The 26,623-nt window shown below is 41.6% G+C and overlaps 1 protein-coding gene across 7 annotated transcripts in view; it reads right to left on the reverse strand.

Annotated features, from left to right (window-relative positions):
• Positions 1–26,623, reverse strand: part of rapgef6 (Rap guanine nucleotide exchange factor (GEF) 6) — a 153,325-nt gene that overhangs the window by 92,398 nt on the left and 34,304 nt on the right. For 3 of the 7 annotated variants that reach the window (XM_084374413.1, XM_084374416.1, XM_084374415.1), the window contains exons 4-6: positions 23,116–23,199; positions 10,102–10,171; positions 429–572 (exon numbers count right to left, since the gene is read on the reverse strand). In XM_084374413.1, coding sequence (XP_084230539.1) covers positions 429–572; positions 10,102–10,171; positions 23,116–23,199 — 298 coding nt within the window. Of the gene's footprint in view, positions 1–428; positions 1,119–10,101; positions 10,172–23,115; positions 23,200–26,623 lie in introns of those variants that run through there. The other 4 variants (XM_084374417.1, XM_084374411.1, XM_084374412.1 and 1 more) reach the window with 2 other exon arrangements.

Consider the following 26,623-nt stretch of genomic DNA (forward strand, 5'->3'; position numbering starts at 1 on the left):
CTGTGAGCACTCAAAGACATTTATAAGGCAACACATTAACTGTTTAATGGGTTTTTACACAGGTTTTTGTTTCTTTTTAATCTTCTTGATCATACGTCTAACACAACACTTTGACGACTGAGCGGATCTTTGCACATGTAGACTGTGCACTTGAATAAGTATTACACAAGTAGAATACTTTTTCTATCTTGTGTCATCTGCATCTGCTGAGACTGAAAGTACTGATTAGTCAGGATGACAGCAGGTTTCAGCTACTAAGCTACTAATCTGTTTTAGTAACCTGTGAAAACAGCCTATTCTGCTAAAACACACAGTATAAAACCTCCGTTAAGGGGCATAAAGTCTAAGTGTGTTTGGGTAAGATCATACTACATGAGCGGCTTAAAAGTGAACAAGACGTAGCATTAAAGAGACGGTGTTACTCCTACCGTGTTGTAGCTGGCGGGTTCTTGGCCGTCTGTGATGAGCTCCCGCTCTCCCCTGGGGTTGACCCTCCTGAAACGCCGCCTGGACCTCCGTTGTGACCCCTCTCTCTGCAGAAAGCTGTCGTCCCCCTCGCTGCTGTTATCCACCTGCAACACACAGTCGACACCCTCCTCAGAATAACAGCTTCTACGAGATCCACACACACAACCTTCAGGTGTGTGGGGACCGCTGGTGGACTGGTCCTCACTGTTTGAGACCTGCGGGCTCGGCTCAGAGCTGCTGCGCTTAAGCAGATCTGACTTTTGGAGCTTAGGAACGTTGTTTAGATTTGTAAATTCCACAGTCTGGCCTGTATAATCCAAGTTTTGGCTCTTGCGATCCTTGAATGTGTCGCCTTCCTTTGTCCTTGAATCTGCCTCATGTCCTGGAGCTTCTTCTGAGATCTGGCCCTGCTCTTCTGCTGGCTCCTGGTTGAACATCCAGTTCTTCCAGAGCGCAGAGAGCCGGTGCCAGCGGAGCACACTCATCCGGACCCGAGGTCGTGATCACAACAACACATAAAAGCAGGAAATACCACAGGACGGGAGAAAGAAACGAGCAGGCGAACACTTCTATGCAAGAGTTGAATAGAAGTTTTGAATCCAAATTTTAAAAAAAGGTCCAAAATCCCGGGGGATTTCGTGAACCAACATCCTTCAGGGCAAACATCCAGAACAAAAGGAAGAAAAGAACCAAATTAAATGAAACGAACAAACAGATTTTCTCTCCTTTTGTCTGAGATCTGGCGAGAGTCGTCCTCTTCAGAGGGCAGGAGAGTTCAAGATAGAGTTCAGCTGCTCAACACGTTGCATACTGAGAGACTTACTCACATGCTCGCTCGCTCTCTCACTGCCTGACACGCGCACAGAGCCCAGAGTTTCCTCCAGGAAACCGTAAATACACAAATATCCTCGCCAGGCAGAAAAAAACAGCACAGCACACAGATTCCGGCCATACAATTCATTCCCCGTAGGGTTTTTGTGCCGGTCTGTTGTTGAAGGAGGAATTTGTTTTTTTCTCTGTTGCTTCATGTTAAGTAAGTCAATGGTTTTATTATGTCAGTAATGACGTTATTTAACAAAAATTCCAAATACGTTTTACCCAACCGGGACAGGATTCGCTTTGGATTGATTTTGTAAGACACTTGGTTTCATTTTTGCTTCAGTTTGTTTCTTCTGTGTTGTTTTCCTCCGTTCCTCGAATGTTTTATTGAACGTTAACGTGCTAAATAGACCAAATTAAAAAAACCTCTGCCAACAAGATATCCCAACTGTAACCATTCCCGTAATCTTCTCTTCAGTATTGTCTTCTTCCAAAACATGTCTGTTAAAAGAGTACGCCACCAATTAAACATTCACTTTTATAACATGTTATTCATATTTTCTAAAAAACTACTGAACGGATGTCGACAAAACATGGATGGACAATGGATCTTGGCCCAGGTATAGACCCCATTCATTTTTGCCATGGGTACAGATAAAGGGACAGATCCAGGAATTTTTTCTCACTTTCTACAACATTGCGAGAGAAAAGGTGTTTATCGACATTTTCGTCAATTTCTCAGAGAATAATGCATGGATGTTGGTGGGAACACAAATTAAGCATATTGAGGTGGCTAGTATCTATGAGTGAGTACAAAAGGGGACTGTTGGGACTTGGTGGAGGTATGCGCTCTACGAAGAGCCATTCTAGTTAAAAAGAAGTGTCAACTGATGCAGCAGAACAAGGGATTTTTACTTCGCATGCTCTTCTTCCAACATCTGTAAGCAAACTTTGAGGTTTAAAATAGGTGCAGTTTCCCTTTAATTAAAACTCTCTGATATGCATCTAATGTCCCTGTGCGTCTTGCAATGTATCTACCCACTCACCTATCATATTGGGCTTCACAACATGTTAATCTCACTCTGATAGTCATCTGTCAGATTAAATTCACATCCTCTGACTTGACCATCGTGTCATGCTTAAGGGTTTGTGGTCACCTGCTGCTTTCAGCAGCGAACATCATCCTCGCCTGTGACCAGAATATTGATCGGATGATTCACTCCCTTTTAAGAAGAGCTCTGCTATGTTCCTGTTTGCCTGTTCAGAGTATCACTGCCTGCTGTTCAGCCTTCCAGTTTTGTCAGTGTGTCCGTCTGAGAAGCCAAGACAGGAAAGAAATTAACAGGATCCATCTGCTGGTGTTTGCACATTTTTTAAGCTGCATCTTCTTGACACTCTTCTTTCCGTCTGTCCCTCTCTCTTTTACTCATCTTCTTTTAGCCTCTTATTCTCCATTTCTATTTTCTACTGTGTGTAGTTTGTTTCAAAGTCGCCATTATATGCTACATTTACGTGTAAAGTGTAAGCTATAAAAGATAAAATGACGAGGCAGGATGTTGGTGTGAAATCTGTCAAATATTTCCTCAGGATTTGGACTTGCCCTTTTGAACTTACAATGCGGTAATGTGCAGGAAGAGGGAGAGTTTGTCATGGTGTATGTACTCCACAGACAGTGTTTCTGTATGTGACGATTATGTGTTTTTCCCCAGGTCAGTCATGTGAAGTCACAGTGGAGCCGCAGCGATTAGTCACTTAGTTGTTTTGATCATCTTTCATTGTTAAGGTAATTTCTCAAGCAACAGTGTCAAAGTATCTGCTGTGTTTCTTTGTCATTTATGATAGAAACTCAAACATTCCCTTTATTTTCTGTTGGTTGGACAAAAGAAGCAATTTAAAGACATCACTTTGGGCATTTTACATAATCCTTTGACATTTTATCGACTAAATTGTACAAAATCGTGAGATGCAGGCCTACTTCACATACAGATTGGCCACAAATATGAGAAGATACGACCACTGTGTTTGTGCGAGATGACGATAGAAGACTATAAGCTGATGGGAGTCAAATCTGTGCTTCCTGCCTCCCTATATTCCCACATGAAACACTCATAATACCTAAAAACCATGAGAAGACCTGGATCATATTCCTGAAAGGCAAACATCTCTGGGCTGTTTGATTGGAGACAATCTTGCACATCGAGCTTTAAAATAAAACACAAGAGGGATCCTAAGATTTTCTGTCACTGCTGAAATGGGACGCAAATAGTCGCTATGGGTCGGTATAGATAGAAGAACAGCGTTACGTGAGAGATATACAGAGTAACTGCTGCATTGTGGATTGTTTCGCTGTAATGGAGTCTGGAACAACTGCATGAGGGATAGTTCGGCTATAAAATAACAAATAACAGTTTACTACTGGTATAGATGTGTCCCTTCTCAACGTAAAAAATGTCATCTTGCCTCATTTTTTAACGAGTATCATGAGACGTACAGCCTGAAGGTAATGCACCCAAAATTCCTAGAGATGTACCAAACTTTCATGTCCATCCTGTGACCATATAAGCATGTTTTTGTCTCACTGTGCATGTGCCTCTCTGGCTGCTTGAATGAATAAACCCCCCTTTTCTATCCCGTGATCCGCCATTCAGAACTCCTCTCTTTATGGTTCTGACGGTCACGGCAATAATGTGACCGTGCTTCCTGTTTCCTCGATTCCATTTAAATGTGTTTATGACTAACATCTACTCATCCCTCAGTTTACATTCCTCTCCCCTGTCTAACTGATGGTTTCCCTCCCGTTTCGTTTTTAAGCCCTATTCATTCATTTCCTACTCTCCTCTTCCCACTACTTACTTCTCTGCATTCCCCTCCATTCCCACCACACACACACACACACAAACAACCCCACCCTGTCAGTCTGTGAATGTCACTCCTGTCCATCCTGTGACCAGAGTCATGACAACAGCCACAAATTACACTCCCTCTACTATTCCCATGGCCCTAATTAGCTGATTGGCTGCAATGCAGTGTGACTCGACCACAGTCCCTCTGCTCTTGTGTGTTTATGCATTTATCTGGAAGCCTGTGCATGTGTGTAAGTGTGTGCACAGGCGTGTTCGTGTTTATTTGTGCTCCACACAGGGTTTATAGTCATGTTAAGTCCTCGTCGATGAATTCCTCCATGTTTTCTTCCTGTGGGCATCCTTGATGATAAGCCTCGCTCACTCCTGAAAAGACATTTGTCTCTCAAGCAGTTATGGTGTGGTCTGTGGGGGATTTGGGGGATTAGATGTGCTACTATCAGGTATTGCCAGTCAAGCTGAATACCTAGTTTTTCTCCTATTTAATCCAAACAAGACGTTGCTGACTGGAGCCTGACATGCATCCACTAATGGACATTAGAGGGATTTTCTAAGGAAAGTCATGTGACAGATTGTTATCCAATGATCAACTGCTTTCTAAGCTTGGGCAGATATTAAATATTACGAATATCACGATATTTGCAGTCATATGATTTTTTTTTTAAAAATATCTAATATCGAACAGTTTCACCAGAGAGTCCAGCTTTTAAAAATGATTCCCAGTGTATTAAAACACAGAAAACAAAATCCTGAACTTTCAATAGTAGATACTTGAAGTTGGCATCAATAACCAGAACCTGAAAGGACGATTATATCGATTATTGCGATATTTGGACAGGAAAATATCATGATGAAGATCCTGAACACTCCATGACGATGTGAATCTCTTGCCTTGAAATTATCTTGACATGACAATAAGCTAGACTTCTGTACTCGGTCATAAAATATACTGAAGAAGCAGTGACGTTCTGGTCATAGAGGTTCGTCAGATAAAATCATCTTTAAACAATTAATGCACAGTCAAATTCTCAAAGAGGCTTTGACCTTTCTAAAAAGGCTGAAATGTGTTCATGAGGGTTTTCTGTACATATTCCAGGCTCAGTGCAGCTTTAAAATGATAAAACAACAGTTTCTTGTCGCACTGAATAACACCTCCCATTAGTAGATGTGCTATCCGAGCCTCGTGGGACAAACTAACCCTGCGGTGGAATAACTACAGGGTGTTTAAGACTGAGTTTGCTTTTAATGACTGGAAAACCATTTTTTGCTCGTCTCTGTGTACTAATCCATCTAAATTTAGACAAGGTAGTCACAGTGTCCCAGTTTAAAAAATGACATATTTATCCGACTATGTTACACCAGCTTGTACTTTATGTTAGACAGGAGGCAGATTTGTTGAAGAGTCGCCGCGGGCCTCATCAAGAAGGCCGGGACAAATGGCTGTATAAAATATGGACGCCGCTTCTGGGTCTGAAAAGCAAAGTTGATGGAGAAGCGCCTTAAATCTGCATTCTTTCTAATAGCCAGTAGGGGGCACCTCCACTGGTTTCACAAAGAAGTTTGATGGTATGTAAGTTTACGAGGAAATCACCTCACTTCTCACTTGATTTATAACCTCGTAAAACATTTTCTTGATGAGTTTTTGGTCTCAATCAGTCCAATCCCTCCACATCTAGCTAATTTTCATTATTTACAATGACTTGGCGTCAATAAACCTCTTACTGATTCTGATTTCTAAATACATATACCTCTGACTCTTGCCCTTCAGTTTGGTAGCCCCTGCTTTAGCATACTTATTGTTATTTACTTCTTATGAGTCTGTTACTTCAGATCCCACCCTGTCCTGCTGTGCTGCAGCTGGCAGAGGCATTACAGATTGTTTAAAAGGTGGAAAAGACGAGGATGTGCTGAGCTATTAACAACAATAACATCACATAATCTCATTTCCTTGTTCTCAGACAAAAATGCAACTACTTAAAGTTGAAAACAGACATGTCTGTATGTGTAGACACAGAAAAACACATCATGTTCTCCCTCAGGCTCTCATCAGCTGATCCACCTTGAGGCTTTATACTGTAGCAATGGCTCCTCTCCTCTTTCTCCCCTTCATCACCTCTGACATCTCTCTCCGATCTTCCAGGAAGACGAGTTCAATTCAAACCACTTCTACTCCTATCCCACTTGTCTGTTTTTAAATTAAAACTGATTTTCAGCCTTTAATCCCGTGTTAACTGAGTCAACTGAGCTCATTGGCTCTTTTCCAACAATGGCCAACTTCACATTCAAACAGTATCGCACAAATCATACCTAGAGGACCACACCACTCTCTTTCACTGTAGCAATAGTCTCTGAATGGACCCATAGGGCTAGTTTAGGATCAAGTGCCTTGCTGAAAGGACATCTCACTTTTATGACCCTTTTTCATTGCGAGAACTTTCCAGGAAAATTATGTTCTTTAGTCCCAGGAACTACTGGGGTGGAATTTGCTGCCCTGAATGTCGCTGACAGGTCAAATGCTGTTACAACTACAGTATGGCGATCATTCACACAGTAAACAAGCACTGAAATGTCTTGTAGAGATGTACCAGTTAGCAGTTTCCTCAGCTGATTCTGATTTTGGCTGATTCCGATTTCTTTCTTTCTAAGAATTATAATTAACAGCAGGCAAAAAACATTTTTGTAATCCTTTTAATGGAAAAAGGGACTTGTATGTTCATAGTAAAACACTGGCTATTAAATAACTAATATGACACGTTTCTAGTTATTTAATGGCCTGCTACTGAATTGTTGAAGTGAATTATAAGCATGTACGCAGTGTATACATGTATACTTGAACTTATCTTGGCCGGTCGCCACTCATGTCCAGTCATGCTGAAAACCAGACGTTTCTGGACGCTGGCCGGTCCATCAGGGTATCTCTAATTTCTTGCAATGTTTACTTAAGTTTAAGCATAGCAGATAGTAGCTATTCCAGCTAATCCTCATCAACTTTTCTAAGTCTCCCTTCCAACATCTACATATTTAAGACATCGCAGCCAAGCAAAATTAAAAACATAGCGAGTCTGTGTTCTTTAGATGGTAGTTATGCAACGAGCAAAAGGGACTTTCTGCTCCTTGTTTCCTGGGACTAATGATCAAAAACTGCCTTTGTCCATGTACTCATTTTGAAAAGTGTATTAGTGTGTGTTAAGAAACCAACATTATGAACTGTGTCAACTAATTTTCCACTAATTAATACAATCAGTTAATAGAATTCATAAACGTAAAAAAAAAACATTTCGTCATATCTTTCTGCGAGAGATACTCGGCTGCAAAAAAAAAAAAGCATGACTTCCTGTGAATCAGGGGATTTTTCTCAGTAAAAAACTGCCTGAAGCGCTAAATATAAATGCACTCAGAGCAAAACTGGTTAAATCATTATTTTGTTACGACGAGAACAGATAAACTGACATCAACTCGCATGAAAATCTTGCACATTATTGCCTCAGTTTGAAGTGAACAGAGTGACAGTCTGTCTCAGGATGATAAGGTTTCATCATTGTTCCCCTGACTACAGCAATGAGAGTTATGTAATTCTGTACAGTCATAGCAACATACATTTCAGATGAGGATTACTTCGAAACTTCTGTACAAAAAAGGTTTGCAGGGGATTTCGTGCACCATCTGACAGTCCTTCGACATCACTGTCAAAGGTCAGAGATAACAGACGAGTAACAACCGAGAAGCCACAAGGTCAAATCTGTTCAGGGTTTTATATTCAATATCGAATAACGTCAGTGGAACGTGTGCAACCTGCTGCTTTATGTGTAAAACTTTACTGCTTATCCCGTCTTATACCACCTGATCCCACAAGTCCCTCAGTCAGAGTCTCAGGGGAGCGAAGACAGGAGATAAGGAAGGACATTTACAGAGGAGACAAGGAAGAGACTTTGTAGGCACTGCGACCTTGTGGAGGCAGACGGAAACACACTACATTTGTATATGCAAATTGTGGCATGCAGAACTTAAAGAAACTCCTCGCCGTTTTTCAAACCCACTTTAGTGGTCACATTAGTCACAGCAATGTCATGCCATGGCTTTCACTGAGTACATGCTGTATGCCACCAGCACAGGCTGGACATCTCGACTTACTGGTGGCACTTTTCGTCAAACTAGGGAGAAAAGCTGAAAGTACTCTTTCTGTTTAAGCACCCCGTCCCAAAAATGACCCCTACATTAAGTTTATGCCAAGCTGACACCAAAAAACTAGCTGCGATCAAGGCCGTCTGTTGCCTCATGTCGCCTGTGCCTCGGCCAAAAAGTTGCAGTTGAACACACCAAAAAGATTACAGCGGACGGCCAACTAGCTTGTACAATCTGCACCATACCACTAGGAGATGGTTGTCTGTATTCGTCATTCAAAAAGGGACTGCGATTGTTATGATAAAACTGCGTTTGCCTACCATTTTGCCTACCACTCTCGTGTACACAGCACTTTTTAAATCGAGAATATGTCTGATAAAAAGTTGCAACTGGTACTGCCATTGTCAGAAGTTGTTCTTTTGGTTGTAGAAGAAGAGGCAGAGGCAAAAAAATGAGGTGAAGTCATGGATGCTACAGCGACAGGCTCAAGGTGCTTTCACTTTCTTTTTCTGTTCCTCTTCCTGTGCACTGATTCACACAGCTTAGCATCCAATGAGAGTGATTTTCTCTTATCAACGGACTGAGCCACCAATTCAATATGCGTGTCCTGCACCGGTGGCACTAGACGGCCCTTGTCGGCAGCTTTTTGGACCTTTGCGCATGTAGAATCGCCAGCAGCATGTGAGAGAAATCCCTCCGATTGCTCAGGTAAAAGGATCAGTGCACAAAAAGGGGAAACGGAAAGAGAAAAGGAAAGTCCCTCAAGTCTGTGTTAAAACAGAAGTACATGATCTCACTCATTTAGCGCGGTTTCGGCTTATTCAACATTTTCGATTAAAAGCGGCTATATTCGCACGAGTGGTGTCAAAAACGCTGCTTCATCGAAGGATGTACGAGCTTGTTGGCCACCAGCTGTAGTCTACGCGGTGTGTTCAAGTGCAGCTTTTTGGCAGAGACACAGGAGATGTGACAGTCTGCCTTTGTCGCAGCTAGTTCTTTGATGTTAGTTTGGTGTGTTGAGGGCCTTTAGAGAACGATGAGCTGTTACAGATGAAAAAAACATATTTTTCTGATTTCAGCAAAAAGGCAGGCAAGATGCTTTTGGCTCACTTTTATTCATCAGGAAATGAGAAATAAATGACATTGAGCCTTCCTAATCACTTCTAGAGCTCAGTCAACAGACTTGAAGAAACTTGCGACACTACAAATAACCCATTATAAGATGTTTTGTGCCGTTGTTTTATAGGTAACAGAGTAGACATGAAACATGGAGAGACAGGTGGGTATGACCACTGTAACAGCAGGCGTTTCTCTCATTAAGCACATCTGTTTGTAGGAATACGCATTTTTCTATTCCGTGAATCCCTATTTTTCAAATGTAATTGAAAAAAAATTAATTTCCTCATATGTTTGGGCCGTATATCATATTTAATTTCATTGCAGTACTTAGATGTTCCTGGGCTTCAACATTTCTACATCAGGTAATTAATGCTTTTTAATGGCGAGCAGTTTGGCAACACGTCCTGCAAATGAAGCTCATCTGAATTTGTATCTGAGGACAGACATATGAGAGAGGGGGGAGGGCACAGAGGGGAAGCACAGAGGTGGGGGAGACAGGGAGGAAGAGGGAGAGAGATGAAAGAAAGGGAAAAAAAGGATGACGAAGAGAAGGGTACGCGGGTAAAAAAGGTAACACAGACATCAAATAAAGACGGCAAAAAAAAACAGGAATGATATCAAAGGGACGGAGATGGGAGCGGTAGGAGGATAAAAAGGGAGGTGGTTTGGGGAGAGACAAAGCCAGAGCGGGGCAGACAGTGTTTCTACTCACCACAATCATTTCTGACGGCTCCAATGTGATGCATTCACAGCCTCGTCTGCCCCCCAGCTGCTTGCCAAAACTGTGGAAAGAGCACACACACACACACACAGGATCAGTGTTAAAACAGAAACAAAGCAAAGTCGAAGATAAAACAATTCTCACACACTGACGGTGGCAACAGATGCAGTCAATCACATTCGCCCACCCACAGACGAACACCAGCTTTGCTGAATGGCAGTAATTGCCTGAATCAAAATTGGCTTTGATTAGATTTAATGTGAAATCCTACTAAGGGTCTTTACAGTGTATTAAAAGTAACATCCATTTGGTGTGATGTGCGCCACTGAATCAACATTCAGACACTGAGACACTCCCTGATGACTTGTGTTTTGGCCACTTGTTTCACATCCATAAGCATAATGTTAAAAATGGCTGTTTCACAAATCTCTTTGCAGCAACACTTTTTCAGAATTTGGACGACATGTTGTGTTCGCCCACACGGCAGGATAACTTTCAGGAAACACAAACAAACACGTGACACAGAACGGGGTCATTACGAACAGGAAGACTCCGACCAGCCGAGACAAAAAAAATCAGGAGCTCGTACCTTTAAGAGTGTCTACTTCAGTCGGATGGATGTGGTTTGTGTTTATAATTCAAAATGTAATCAGAAATAGGCCCGTCTATGCAGTTAATCAATATTAACTATTTATCCATTGAATTTACAGAAAATGTGACATATTTGTATCATAATCTGGATATGAAATGACCTATTTCAGGATATGAGATATTGGTTGGTTGCTAATGGCTACATACAGTTTAGACATGAGGTTCAAGTCGACCTGCCAGGTGTTTCTAGAGAAAAATAAGTGAATTAAAAAAATATACATATATTAAAATCATAAATTTTGTGACAAAGTACTCCTCATTATTAATTATTTGCATAATCAAAACAGTGGACAGTTGCGCAGGGAACTTGGCATCCATCGACTGTTTTGCATATAAACAACAGAGTACAATTTGTGTTTGGTTTTGGCCCCTGGCCCACTACCAAGTTTCAGTTTTGGCCCTCACAGATATAAAGTCTGGGCACCCCTGGATTAGACTTTACATCACTCCAATACCACTTTCATCATGACACAGGGCAGTGAGCTCATATTCAATGTTGATCCTTCGTACAAGCCTGCTGTCCCTGTTGGTCATCAGTAGAATCAGTTGAGATATAGCTCGGTTCAGTCCAACCCAATGGGTGTCAATCAACAGTGATAAGTCCCGTAAACATTTGTGGGGAAATAACTTATTAAAAGAAACAAACTTATAGATTTTAAGGTGCCCTATAGAGTTGGAGATAGACTTCACATTTATCTTTTACCTTTATAAAACCATTCCTACATGTGAGAGACACTAGATTCAAATTGGCTGCTGACTCATAACAGACTGCTGGTGTTAGAGCTGTACAGTTGAACAGTTTGTGGTGAACCACTGAAAGAAAAGAGAGTCGATCAATAAGTCCTCACGGTCGACGCCTCAACATAACAGTACACAGCCTGCAGAGACTTAAAACACAATCAGTGTTTAACCAACTGTGATCGACACAAAAATATATAATCCTTAGCGAGACAGGTTGGGAATTCATACATTTAGTGTTCCCGAGTCTCCTGTTTGCAGCTAACTGGTGATGACATCTACCAATAAAAAAAAAAGTCAATATACACAACTGACCGCAGACATTTCAGGTTGTATGCTTAAGCGAACTGAGATGTATTTTTTTGAGTTATGGTAAATGTGTTCGATTTAAAAGTCGATGTCACCATGTAAACTAACTTCACCACTTTATGACAACTGCTTAGTGAATCTAACAAATTAAACCTCTGATTGTCAAGCGGTCTCGCTCGCAGGGATTGTTTCAGACTTGCCAAGATCAGCATCATCCCACGGTTTTACCAGTAAACAGTTTCAGCACAATGTGAGTCTTTGTCTGCAGGCCTCGCAGGTTAAGCCCCCATCAGCTGTTGGCTGTTGTGTCCTCTGATAAGCGGGAGGAGAGCAGCTGATGCTGTGGTGAGGCCATGTGGGTCGGTCTGCTCTACTATCATCTTTGTTACAATTTTTCTCTTGTCTCCTTAAAACTCCTCTCATAAGGACACAGAAGCAAAGCAAAGCAATTGTCAAAAAGCTGATTTGTGGTGATGCATTTTTAAACTTTCCTGACTGTTAAGTCAAACACATAAAGTTAAATATCATTATGTTAAACTCAAAAGGCAATTAACAGCTTGTGTGCAAAACAAACACCCAACAGAAACACAAGGGGCAAATTAAAGCTGCGGTTAACAATTATTTTCTTCAATTAATCTGGATGTTTGATTAAATTGATTAAAAGAGAAAAATGCTTCAAATTGTTTGGTCTCTCCGACCAATAGCCTAAAACAAAAAACAAAAATCCTGTTAACTTTTGTAAGTGAAAAAGAAAAGCTGCAAATCCTGACAGTTGAGAAGCTAAAATTACTTTAACAATGAATCAAGGGGTATTAGATACACGAAACCAGGCCGGACATGCTTATTTTCACTCCTTTTACTGGCAGTATGCTATGACGAGTGTAGAAGCTGCTGATGTTGGAGGGCCAGCAAAAATATTGCTCCATCCTTCTCTGTTCAAGCAGCATTCACACATCGTCCAGTCGGTGTTGAGTTTGAAAGGAGACTGAAGTTCCACTGTAACGTTATGCTGCTTTCTACTGTTCCCTGTCGTTCGGCTTGTTCTTGACATCGAATGTGATACGCCAGAAATAACACAGAGTGGCGAACTCATCTACTGGCAACGAGAAAGACGTCAGTTGCATATTGTTAGTGAGTTTTTAAAAAAAATCTGCATGCACGCTCCAATTTTGGTGTAAAAATGGTAATCTGGCTTCATTTCTCGGCATGTGTCCATGTCTGTTGGCAAGTCCCAGTATGTAACAAAAGACGAGTGTTTGAAAATGTGTTTGAATACTCGAGACATTTCTTTATACATCTCGTGTCTGTGTTTATGAACACGGTAATTCCTCGTGTCTCTTTGTTTCCCGTGCATGTCCAAGTGTGTGCGAGTGTGTGAGAGACGGACCGTCTGAACAGCTCAATCAGTGTGTGCGCTGATCCCTGAGAACAGACGGGCCTGCGAGCATGTCTCCCACCCTTTGGCATGCTGAAAGCGGCGACTCAGCATTGTTTAAGGACTGGAGGAGCGGGCTGGTTTTAATTATGGAAGCGTGCTGAGCTGGGAAACGGCCAACTTTCACTCTCACATCTCCTCTCTGGGTTTGTTCTCACACTGTCGCTCCCTCCTTCTCTGCTTTACAGCATCTTGCCCTCCTTCTCTCCTACTCATCCTTTTTGACCTTCACGTCCTCTTCTTCTTCTTCCCCTTTTTCGTTGCTTATTTATCTTTATCCATCACACACCATTTCTGAGCCCATCCCTTCTTTCTCTTTTTCTGTCCGCTGTAACCGTCCATCAGTCTCTCCCACTCACGTTCATTTCCATTCGATCATCTTCTCCTTCCTGTTGTTTTTCCTTTGCTTCTTTTCCCGTGTCCTGTCCACTTTACTCCTCTCCCTTTTTACTTTTTGCTCTGCTGTTTTCTCTCTCTCTCCTCATCTCATTCTTCATTCCCTTTCATCCTTTCTTTCTCTCTTACTGTTGGCCCTTCCTCTCTATGGGCCCAAAAAAAAAAGAGGCAAACTTTCATCTCATCAGATCCTTAATCACAATTTCACACCGGCGCACACACCACTCTCACAATTTTAAGCCTCTTGATTTAGTGCTCAGATGAAAGCCTGTCTTCATAATGTGTTCTGATGATGGAAACAATGATGAAAGTCCTTTTATTTCCCCCTGAATTGGATGAGCGTATATATTCTCCAGACAGACAGATTTCCTATGAAAGAGTAAAAGGAAGTGGCTGTTGAATCAAAGCTTTGGTGCGTCACACTGATTTCTTCCAAGGGAGGAGTGATAGTCCACAGAGAGCTGCCACTGGAGGACAATGACGTCCGTATTGTCGCTGGGAACCCGTCTCGTCCAAGCTGAACTACGGCCAAATTAGCTGCGAGTGGATTTATTTGACACATCTCTGCCACGCGCACTCAGTATCGCCTTGTATCCACATGTTCGGACTTAAGGCTCCTCTGAATGAGGTGAAGCAGAGGCTCACCTTAGAGCATCCATCCCTGCTGATACAGCCTTAATGCTTCTTGGCAACACATTTAAAGGCTAAAAGGATTATATCAGGGTTTCTACAGGAAACTAAATTATTCACTAAATGTACAAAATATCAAACGCGTTTTCTTTTCATAAAGTGCACTGGTCAGGTGAATCCAGGGACAGTAAAAGCCATTATCCCTTTGTATTGAGTTTTCTTTTTTTAAAAGAAAGTGATAATGCCAACATGATGTCCATTATCAAAGTTAATGGATGACGTGCAGGCCATTAATTCCTGATTCTGGACAGCTCAGAGGGCATTATCCTGCTTATGCTAAGGTCATTTGCCAAAGAAAACAAAAATTAAGACCACTGATTTATGTTTTTATGCATTTTGTGATCAAAATTTGAAGTTCTTCACGAGCCATAACTCCAGTTCATTTTAAAACAGTGAACAGACAGTTCCACTGGAAGTAGGGTTGGGTACTGAACTTGGTATTTTTGAGGGTACCGAACACATAACATCGGTTCTACCGAGTACCGATTCACCATAAATCCAACGGTGCCAGATTTTGGTAGCTCAAAGTGCATCTTTAGAGTATAGAAAGGAAGAGAAAGAGCGAGAAGTCACCGCTGCAACAAGTCACAGTAAGTCAGGGCAACACTCGCACCAATATTTGTACTTGTAAAATACAAAGCTGACCAAGGCAACACGTCTAACTTGAGGTTGAACTGGTTGAACACGAAATATAAACACTGAAGCGTGTACAGTGTTTGAGAGTCTGAATGGCAAGTTCCCTGCAGCACCTACAGCGGATGTTAGCACGCCTGCAGCCAGCACTGGGCTCGACTTGTTACAGGAGAAATAAACCTCTTTTTGAACGGGGGAACTTTAAGTGAGGCATCTACAACGTCATTGACATCTTGAGGTAGGCAATGAGATAGCTGTATAACTTGTTGCTAGGGATAACTCACGTGATCTTATCATATTACTAGCTTTAGCCAAAACTAAGCCACTATTTGCGTCCCAAATTACTTACATGCTTAATCAGTATGTGAGATCTACTACTAAGTACTTCCATAGGTTCACGCTTTCATATTTTTGGTATCTGCATTTCTTAATGAAGTGATTTTTTTTTGACCCCCGTCAGGAAACACTGCCTATGCCTCCCTGTCATGGAGGTCCGGGGTCAGTGTCAGCTGCAGAAAGCATTCCTGGAACTGTGAGTGGTTTACTGTCATCTGTCGATGACACGTCAGTGACGAAGATGCTTGCCAACACATGTGCTACGACACCAGGTCCAGCAGTTAACATTCCTCAGATTGTTTCACACCACAGGAATTGTTTGTTCTTTGTTTCTTTAAATATTCTAAACTGGTTTGATCAGAAAAAAATACAAAATACAAAAAAGTCCCATGTCACAAAGCCAGGTGAGTGAATGAATAAATGCAATGAAATGCATGTCCTGTCTCTACAACAGCTCCCACCAGAACATGAACACCCAGGCGTGGTTTTAAGAGTTCCCAGGGAGGAATGCAGTCTGCTGGGCTCACTGTTCTCTCAGAGCCCTTAGCCTGGAGGTCAGCCCGACTCTGACAGATCTCTCCACACTCCACTGAGGCGAGACGCATGGTCCCTGTCAGCGCTGCCCAGAGCCTGCCAAGCCCGTCTCCTCACTGTGTGTGTGTGTGTGTGTGGGTGTCTGTGTGTGTGTTTGTGCCAGGCAGCGAGACAGGTTGTGTGAGACAAACAGGGAAAATACTATTATAAAAGAAGCTGGAGGAAAACTAGTGTACGTGTGTGTGTGTGTGTGTGTGTGTGTGTGTGTGTGTGTGTGTGTGTGTGTGTGTGTGTGTGTGTGTGTGTGTGTGTGTGTGTGTGTGTGGACAAAAATGAAAAAATACACCTCGACACAGCTTCCCATATTTGCTCCTGTCCCTGACCTACTACGTCTTCACAAAGGTAGAAGAATGAGTAAACTCTGAGTAACTGAGTTTGTGTGGGTGTGTGAGCACGTGTGTGTACCCACCAAATAATGCTGTGGCTCTGACTTTAATTAGCTCCGATACCTCTCTGTTGTCAGCTGTTGTGAGTCTGTGTCTCACAAAAGGAAAAACATACAAACCTCTAAAACTAGCAATTTCTTGCTAGTTTTAACAAGATGGTTACCAAGACCACGACCTGACTAAAAGGACTTTATGGGAGGCCTAGCTCCTCAAGGTTTTAGTCATTGGTCTTTCAAAATTGCATATCTTCACAGTTTTACACTTAGTTTTTTTTAATGACAATCTCTGAAAAATGCTTAATTCAATCGGGATCAAAAAATGATTAGTCTCTGACCATTAGCCACCGTCCATATTTTTCTGAAATAAGGTCCCGTCTCATGCAGAAATAAAGAATATTTTCTAGAGATATAATGTTCTTAATGTCCACAACATAACTACAGTATGTGCCAGTTGTAAAACTCATCCAATCAGACCAAAACACACCAAATTCGCATTGTCTTTTGGCTTTAAAGTATCTGTTATGATTGAAACTAATTCAAGATCTGTTTTCGTTAAGACCCCGCCACGGCTTTGGCATCACCCCCAGCATGTCCAAACCACTGAAACAACTACTGTCTTTGATAAAAACCTTAAGTGATCCACTGCTCTCACAGCAACATTTGTTGGACGAGCTATTGTGTTTTATTCCCCAAATAAGTCATCTGTCTCTTGGAATGGATGGACAGCTCTTCCCACAGCACTGAAACTGTGCCTGTGCTGGATTTCAGCAGGTGATGATTTCTCTCCCCTCTTTTCCTCCAGAAACAAGTTGTTGGCAGAAGGGAGAACAGGTTCAGCCCCGGTCCAGTGACAGCTGCAGCGCCCGGGGCAATAAACCGTGACAGCCGGCACAGAAACCAAGGCCACACACACACATACACACACACACACACACCCTGAGCTGGTGTCAAAAGCCTGGAAAAATCTGTGATATGACCAAGACTGCAAAATAGTATATATTAATATAAGTGAGTATAAAAGTGGCAATAAAATAACAAAATAGTGAGAATAGAGTAACATTTATTAAAATAGGTTTCAGATTTGTAAACAACTGTGCAAGTTGGTGTTTGCATGTTATAGCATGATGCATAAATAGTTTCCAAATATTCAAATAATTCTTTTCATGTATTCTCATGAAACTCATATCCATTTGAGAATCACACCGAATGACTGCAGTGTAGTGGCAGCGAGATGCAGCAACCCTACAGCTTTATATGCCTCGCTGAAGGACACACTGACATAAGTTGTTGCCAGCATTACAGCTGATCACCCTTGGGTAGCTCTGTGCATGTGACAGACACGCTCATAAAATACAGCGGAAACATTTCTGATAGGTATTTGTTGTATCATTTGGATGGTGGAAATCAGCAGCACATTAATGGACCAATTTAGCGGGCATTCAGACCAAAAACAGCTTGCATATGGGGGGATTGTGGTGCTTCAGGTACTGGTTAGACATGTAACACAATCCAAAAAGTCTTGTTTAAGTATCAAATCCATGTGTTCAAAGTCTTATCAGATGCCAAAACAAGGCACACCGCTGGGCTCCAAACTAACTTTTTATACTGATTGCACCAGTGCGCCTTTCATTTAGGTGCACCAGCACATTAGTTGCACCCAATTATCCATTTGATTTAATTACGTGGTTTAAATAATTGTAAACAGGAATAAATTGGTTCATAGAAAATGGTATACACACCCAGGCTACATCTTATTGAATCTTAACCTGCTGAGGTGCACCGGTGCAACCAATGTAAATGTTTAGTCTCACTAACACTCGCAGATTTTTGTGTGCATGTGCGACCAAAACAGATCTGGGATCGACAACTTGAGAAAGTTATCACCCCAGCAAAAAATTTATCTTTTATCACAATGGTCCCAAAGTAAACAGCAGAAATGGAGCGCTCACCATACAAAGTAATCCAAATGAATTAGAGGCCTGAGATTTTTTTATCGCTGGGCTTAAGTGTGTTTGAATGCAGCCTTAGTCTCCAAAACACCCTAGAAATTGAACAGTCCGCTTGCTCTTATTTCTGCACGCCCACAAAGATTTGTTTTTGGCAGCAGTAAGAGCTTCACTTCCAAAATGACAATCTATATGTGCATTACGTGAACAGTACAGACAGCAATCTTTGAGAGTGTAATTTGAGTAGACAGAAAAAAAGGACAAGTTTTGGGCAAAATCTATACCCAAACAGAGATCCCGGCCCATTTGGCACCATTGTTTCCATGGTAATGATGTCCAACAGTAAAGAAAGAAAACCACAGACCACAGTCTGACACAGACACAGACACACACACACACACTGATTATTCTACTTCTCAGTTCGCCCGTTCTTCCTCTCAGTTTTAGTGCCTGGTTGGCAAACACTGACCGCTCTGACTCACACACACATTAAAGAAGACTGGAGAGCTGGCCAGCAGTCAGCTCTACAGACAGACCACCAACACACACACAGACTCGCACAAACACAACTGCCAGACGGACTCCAAGGAATGACGTAGTGGGTCATTCAGAAACATTACGATTCATTTGCAAAACAACAGGGTAATCAGTTGAGCATATCAGAGCAGAGCCCCGCCAAACCGCTTTAAACTCCGAAGCAGGGAGTCTAAGTTTCGCAAGAGCTTACAGAGAGATAACCATTCACACTTGGCTGAATGTCCATTCATGTCACACTACTTCAGATTAAGTTCCTCATTTCTTTACTTTGTTTTCGAAGCAAGTTCCAACAAAACACGAGGGAACAGAAAGAGAGCCGCGTCATCAATGTTTTACTTGTGGAGCTTCAAGGACGAAAAATTTCAAAGCAATTTGTGGTAAACACACTGATTTATGAACCATCCGTCGTACAGCACAGTGTTGGAGTATGATAACATTTTATCAAATCTGAACCCTTGTGAATCTCTAATCTAATCTCATTAAATTTAGATCCCGCTATGTACAAGTAACTTATACTTTAAGTTGAAGACTCAGTTCAGATCTGTGATCACGTTCCAGAAATACTAGTTTTTACTGGTAGCTCCTAAATGAACCCACATTAAAATTAATTAAAGCCAGCCTAATTAATTTAAACAACCTGCAGCTTCAACCTGAAAATGGGATCAGCAGCAGGAGATACACTACGAAACGTTTAACTGGTATTGATTGCTCCGACACACTAAAAAAAGATCATTTTTATGCCTGATTTTGCACAAACTACTTGATACAAATAATGGAAGTCCTGATTCAAAACGATGAGGTTAATAAACTGATTTAATTTGCCTTAAAAGTTTAATTTCTGTTGAAAGGAGTCTCCACTCTGTTGAGCTACAAAAACAAAGTTCACTTGCAGTCAGAGAGTGATGCATCTTTTTTTACTCACAATCTTTGGCAGAGCGCAGTCTGCAGCTTGGATAGAGTGAAGTGTAGCTCCCATATTTATGGGATTATTATTATTAACTGATGTGCTGGTGACGTTGGTCATTTTAACCAGCGACAGCAACAGTTGGAGACAGCTATAAATAGGAAGCCTGCATGTTTTCAACACTGGTCTTTACTGATAAAACGAGGGATAAAGTTTCAGTACGAAATTCATTAGAGCTCAACAAATCAGGGTGTTTTGCTGACAGGGAATCAGATCAAAAACAAAACTGGCTGTCGAAATCCAACCTTATTCCAGCGTGCAGAGTATCAGAGAAAACATGTTGAGTTTGGTCTAGCACGTAGCCTGTGCCTCTGGCATTGTGGTGCTTTAAAATCTGCAGTTTATCCACATTATTTCCTCGTTTTTTCTGTCACTCTTCACTGCACATTAATCATTAAACTAACCAACAGCCTCTGACTAAATCTTGTCAGGAGAAACATTTTAACCAGGAGCCCAGTTCGCTTCAGACTTGTTTAATGTTTTCCTGTAATGTGAAAGCGAAGCCTGTTTCTCTTTAAGATAATCAGTGCAGATAAGGAAGGACAACACACGGGAGTTAGGAGTGTGTTTTTCAGAGTCGTGGGGCCCAGCGGTGGTAAGCTACCCTGCCACAGCGCCGTGGGGAATTCCTGGCTATCCACTTGGTTAAATGATGGCAGGCAGGAAATGGAGCATGCTGGGTTGAAGAATGCACAGAGAAAGAGAGAGGGAGTTTTGAAAAATCTCAGCTGAATTAGCCTGCAGTTGTCGTTACATTACAGCAACCGTCTCTCAAATGAAAGATCCAAAAGTGAGCGAAAAACTTTAAGATCACTGACCAGGAACAGAAACTTTGGGGGTCCGCGTCTTTGGATTCCTTGTCGGCAAAGTGATATCCAGCATATTATCCACAATGAGGAGAGGGGGGGGGGGGGGAGTACAATATTCCAGTAATCCAGGTTTAGATCCAAGTGTTTGTTTTATACTCCAGAGTGCGAACAAGAGTGAAAAGTTTCCCTTAGAAAGCAGAAGTTGGTGACTGTCAAGTCTGTTAGTTTGTCTTAAACTGAGGGAGGAGTGTGTGCTCCCTCCCGCTCTACTCTGGTCTGTTCTGTCTGTCTGCTCCAGGGAGGTGTGTGTGTGTGTGTGTGTGTGTGTAGCTTGCTCATTTCCTGCCTGGATGTGCTTCTGGGCTCCAGGCGGGCAGGCTGCTCAGGAACACATGGCCAGCCACTGTTCTGCCAGGGGTTCCGCATTCCACACACACACACACACACACACACACACACACCATACACACACACACACACACACACACACACACACACACACACACACACACACACACACACACACACACACACACACACACACACACACACACACACACACACACACACACACACCACCCCCCCACTAGCTCCCTCTGTGACCCTTTCCGAGCCCACCCTGCTCCCCCTGTGCACTCCAACACACATACATATACACACCCCCAACTCTGTTATCAACTGACCCACACTGGAATGAACACACACACACACACACACACACACACACACACACACTCCTTTTGCCCTGGGGTTATTGATGATTTGTTGGTGCTTTGTGTCGCTGCTGTTGTTGGATAAACTGCGTTAACATCACACCAGCTGCTTTAATCTGCCCGTGAAACGTCACTCGTCACTACGGTCAACTGTTGCATGAAGCTTTCATTTACTCAATTTCACTTTTGCCCATTTAACCCTTGTTTTTCTCATTGATAACTAACATTTAGTGAGGATGTAAGAGACTAGCATCTCAGCTAAGGACATTTAAGCACGGTTTTCTTCGTATAGTACCATTTGAACCCTACTTAATCCTTGGTAGCAGTATGTAATTGCCTGATCCGTTTTGCGTTTCACCGTCTCTTTTTCTGCCGCTCTCTCTCCCTCTTGCTCGAGCACACATTGTCTAAAAACAGAAAAGGCAGCAGGCAGTGAGACAGAAGACAATCTGACTCTGGTTGTTCGGACTAACCAATCGGTGGTCTGCAGTGTTTTAACTCAACCTTTTAGCGTCGGATCAGTGTGCTCGGCAGGAAACTGCAATAAACTGGACTGTTTGGTTGAAACGGCTTTTCTGCACTGTAGGTGACACGCTTGATTAGTTTCTGCAAATATTTTGGTGATCGTTAATCGCAATCAACTAAGCAAAAATGTCACGCAATAGTAAACCTGATGTGTTTCTGAAGTGTTTGTTGGAAAAAAACAGACATATGAAGATACCCATTTCTGACATTTCCTAATGATTAAATATATGAATCAAGAAAATAATCTTCACATTAATCAATAATAAAATAACCATTGAGTCTAACACAGAAGCCATTTTTCACAAATACCTTGGACATGATAAAAGTTATCCAATTACATCTGGTGCAGCAAGGAATCATTTTAATGTAACATGTTGACAAACCTGCTCTTATAAGAATGTAATCTGCATTCATAAAGATCCTTCCTGTAAAATGATTCATAATACTCACGAAACTACATGATTATTACATCGATTTCGAAAGAATTCAGTCAACTGAAAACAAAAACCATTTTCCAGACATGTCATGACTTCTAGAAACCCTGCAGATATGAATGTACGCTGGTGTATGAGACCATACTTCAGCTATCATTCTGAATTCATGACCAGCACCCTTTAGGTCATAATTTAGACATTACTGAACAGACGGTACCTGCCCCCCTCCTTTCCGTTTCTGGCAAGTGTTGCCTCCGTTTCAGTCCAACAGCAACAACAGAGGGAAGGTAAATGTGGAGCTGAGGGGCGACCTCAAGCAATTTCTGTCACAGCTTTCCCTATTACAATCAATTCCTTTGTTTAAACAGGTGCAAGATGTCGGTTTAAAAAAAGGTATTTCTACGCTGGTTTTGCATTCCGACGGGTCTGAGGAGGAGGAACCGATATCTTCTTGTGAGATCTTATTATCAGTTCGCATCATGTTCCTGATTAATCTCCACCCAGACCTCAAAGCTCCTTCGTCACGAGATGACAAAGAATCTAGGCTGCCAAGACATTCAGGTCCCACAAGAAGTCTTTAAATCCCCCATATCAGCGCACTTTCTTCCTGACATGTCTGAATTAAAGTCATAGAGCCACAGTGTGATATAAAAATGTGAACGGTGTGAAGGCATAGTCTTTTCTTCAAGACACGGGCAGTTTCCATTTTTATGTTACAGATAAACACACAGACGGACAGAAACGCACATTCACACTCCACATGACAAGGTGACAAGGTAGTGTAGCTTCATGTGTAATGTCAGACACATCCAACCTCCCGTCACTATATGACACCTTCTCCGTCTCACCCCATCATTATGCTGTTCGCTGGTTGCGTGTCTGAGTGTAAATGTGGGTGATTGCTACATACCAGCATCTTGCCAGGTACATGTGCTCCTTGACGAAGACCGACCCAGAGAGCAGGATGTACCAACAGGTAGCGATGCTGTCTGGGCTGAAACAGACAGAGAGAGAGAGAGAGAGAACATACTGTATGAAACACTGCAGTCTGTACTTCATGACACCTCACAATGTAATAAATGTTAGAAAGCATCTACTGTAACCAGCGTTACCATTTCTGAACTTGTGTTACATTTCATATTTTAAATTAATCAACTAATTAACATCTTCGTAGGTTGGTCGGATCTTTAAAATGTATTTAACTCCCCAGTTGCTTTGGTGCTCTTAAAGTTGAGTCCTGCCCAAGTTTAAACCCACCACAATGTCACCGATTGATTTACGGGCTACAATTTTTACGCCTCAAGTCTGGCATTGTTTATTTGGAGCAACCATATTTTGATGAGAGGGTGGAGCTGAGGAGGATATCCTGACTGGATCTGACTGAGAACCAGAGGACAAGCCGTGTTGGCAACTTGTCAAACACAAGGAAGCCAAGCCCTGAAGCGTACCCTGCTTAACGTCTATTTTTACTCTAAATGTGACCATTATTTATCATCATGCTGTGTTGAAGAGGACTTGAACCAAGCAATTGGGACCATAAACTCATTTGGAAACCGTTTACGGTGCTATAAATCAACTGACACTTAGGGTCAGTTTTTCATAAGCTTACATACAATTACTTATTTTTGAAACCAGTGGAGTCGCCTCCTGCTGGTCATTAGAAAGAATGCAGGTTTGAGGCTTTTTAGTGCCTTTAGATTGAATCTTCACTTTACAATTTTGCACACATGTTGCTAAATAGTAGCAGAAACAACACATTATAGGAATACATTAATAATCAAATAACGTGCCACTACAAGAGGCCTAGCAATGCATTTCTGTCTGGGTTGCTCTCATAGTTGAGCTTACTGTACGTAGCATGTATTAAGTTTCCTGAAGTTAAAACTGATCAGTCTTGTGTGGAGGGGGGGTTTCCATTACCTCAGCTGCATTTTAGGTGTCATCATAGCTATCTTTCATGAAAGACTATACATACATTTATGGCTGTACTGGCTGAGAAAGATCAATTTGATACATTCTTGGGTGACATTTTTTTCCAACGTTTTGAAAAATGTAGGAGCTCCGTAAAGAGAACCGAAGACCAAGATGTCTGAAAGGAAATATAAAGTGCACATCCGAGCTTTGAATCCCAAGTGCTGCATTTTGCATTACCATAAATGTATCCTTAGGATGTCAGCCACTATAGAGCCTCGACATTATGTGCATCACTGTAAGGTGAAGAGAATCCATTAAAGATAGGCAGTCATGCTAAAAGGACAGTCATTCACTGCAGCTGCAACATGAAATTACTTCTCTGGAGACAAACGCATCCAAAATACGAGCTATCTCACCGTCCATGCCATGTCATGTGCGGATTTTTTTCTTTTTCCACCAACAACCACTGTAATTCGCTTCAAAATCAGCTGTGTGCTCAAGTCTTCATACATGAAGAAGTCAGCCAGTGGTGAACAGACAGTATGTGTGCTTTTAGCTATGAATAGAGACACTTGAAAGACAGCTCTTCCCACTTCTGAGCCCCACTCTTCAAATACTTCAGTACAGCACAGTAGCTTTCCTGTGTGATTTATGTAAACTAACAATTTCTAGATGCATTGAAATATGTGCACAGAGGTTATTCACTTTCACATCTGGCTGCACCCTTTTGAAAACATCATAAACTCGGGAGAATACAAAAGGTAATTTATCTACAAGATGGCAAGTCGACAGGTAAGGACTGTCGCTACCTGACCTGAGTGGCACACGTGCAAGTACGTCTGCCATCTTGGGCAACTAGGTACAGCAACACCACTAGCAGAGCTACAGTAAAAGCAGAACTTTGTTTAGTTAGGTAATGATCATGATTATATTTGCTAATATTCTACGATGATAATGAACAAGGAAGATTAGAGATATTTGCAGAAGCTAATGTTTCATCTACGGATTTTTGCGATTTAAAGACACCTCTGGCACCGAGAAATCAATTAAGCATTTAACAGTTGTGAATTAATTAAAAGAAAACTGTCAAATAACAAAGTACATCATCCATTCTGCCATCTTTTTGATTGCCTTTGGTGATCTTTATCATTGAGTGTTTTGCAGTGAATGCAGACTTAGTATAATCATGTTTGAAGAAGAAAAAAAATATTATTTTCTTGTTGCACTGTTGGGGTTTAAGTGAGGCACACATGATTAACTGCTATTATGGTTTCATTGATTGTTTTCATCTGATGTCTATAGTGTGTGTGTGTGTAACAGATGACTAATTGGACATGGCAGGCGCTTTGTTCTGGGTTAAGGTACTCAAGACTAGGCCCTGGTAGAGAGGCAGGAGATAGAGTTTGTGTGTTTGTGTTTATGTGATTTCAAATTAAACTGCCGAGGGTCTAATGTGATCCTAGCGAGCATGACAATACATCAACAGCATGTGAAGCTTCTCTGTCATCCTCTCATCCGTCTCTGTCCTCCCTCTGTCTCTCACACTTCCTCCACATCGTCACCTCATCCCTCTTCTATCCCACTTCAAATTCCTCATTTCTCCCCGCTTTTCATTTTCTCGTTTCTCCTCCCTCTTGACATTGCTATCATTTTCTTCTCCTTTCTTTAGTTTTTTCCCCTCTCCACTCATGTTGCATTACATCACACCTTTCATTTGCCGGCTACTTCCTCCCTTCTCATCTCATCATCTAACTTCTCCTTCTAATCAGTCTTCCTCTTGACTAGCTTTCCTCCAAATCCACACTGCGTATGATGCTAAAATTACTCTTTTTTTTAACCATCTGACTCATCCATCTTATTCACACACCCTGACAGACAGACAGACAGACAGAAAGGATAGCAGACAAGCTATCACCGTATCTGGACTGGGCCTCAGGATAAAATATCAAACGCAAAAACACTTCCTGCAGAAGACCTGGACTTTTACTGGCCAGTTTCTTCCGGAAGCAACACATAAAGTGGATGATTCGACAGCAGCCTTGATTCACAGTTTTCCTTGTAATAGTTTCTCTTGTGAGCTGATAAATGTGTGTGTGAGCTGTTGGTCAAAATGATCATAGGTAGATGTCAACCTGTGCTTATTGTACATAACATGACAATGATATATTTTATTGCAATTATTTCTGAGACAATTTTTTTATTTCAAAGATAGCTTTTAATGGTACTTTAAATACACTATTAGTGCTATTTGTGTCTATTAGTGTTTTTTCTTATTTTTCTTTAAATGAGTGGATATATTTGTGGCTAATTTATAAGATTTAAGATTATATTTATAAGATTTTTCTCTTCAGTAGTTACAAATGGGCTTAGAGCAACAGGCAGGTTGGCAAAGTCAGATAGTGTTGAGAAATAGTATTTTATGGTGCTATTAGCAGGATTTGTTGACCTTTACAAAAGTCAAAGACTATCGCCAGCCTGATCCTTCAACACAGTGTTTAAGACCA

Source organism: Pagrus pagrus (genome assembly GCF_965226575.1).
Source record: "Pagrus pagrus genome assembly, chromosome: 14".
Classification (NCBI taxonomy): domain Eukaryota; kingdom Metazoa; phylum Chordata; class Actinopteri; order Spariformes; family Sparidae; genus Pagrus; species Pagrus pagrus.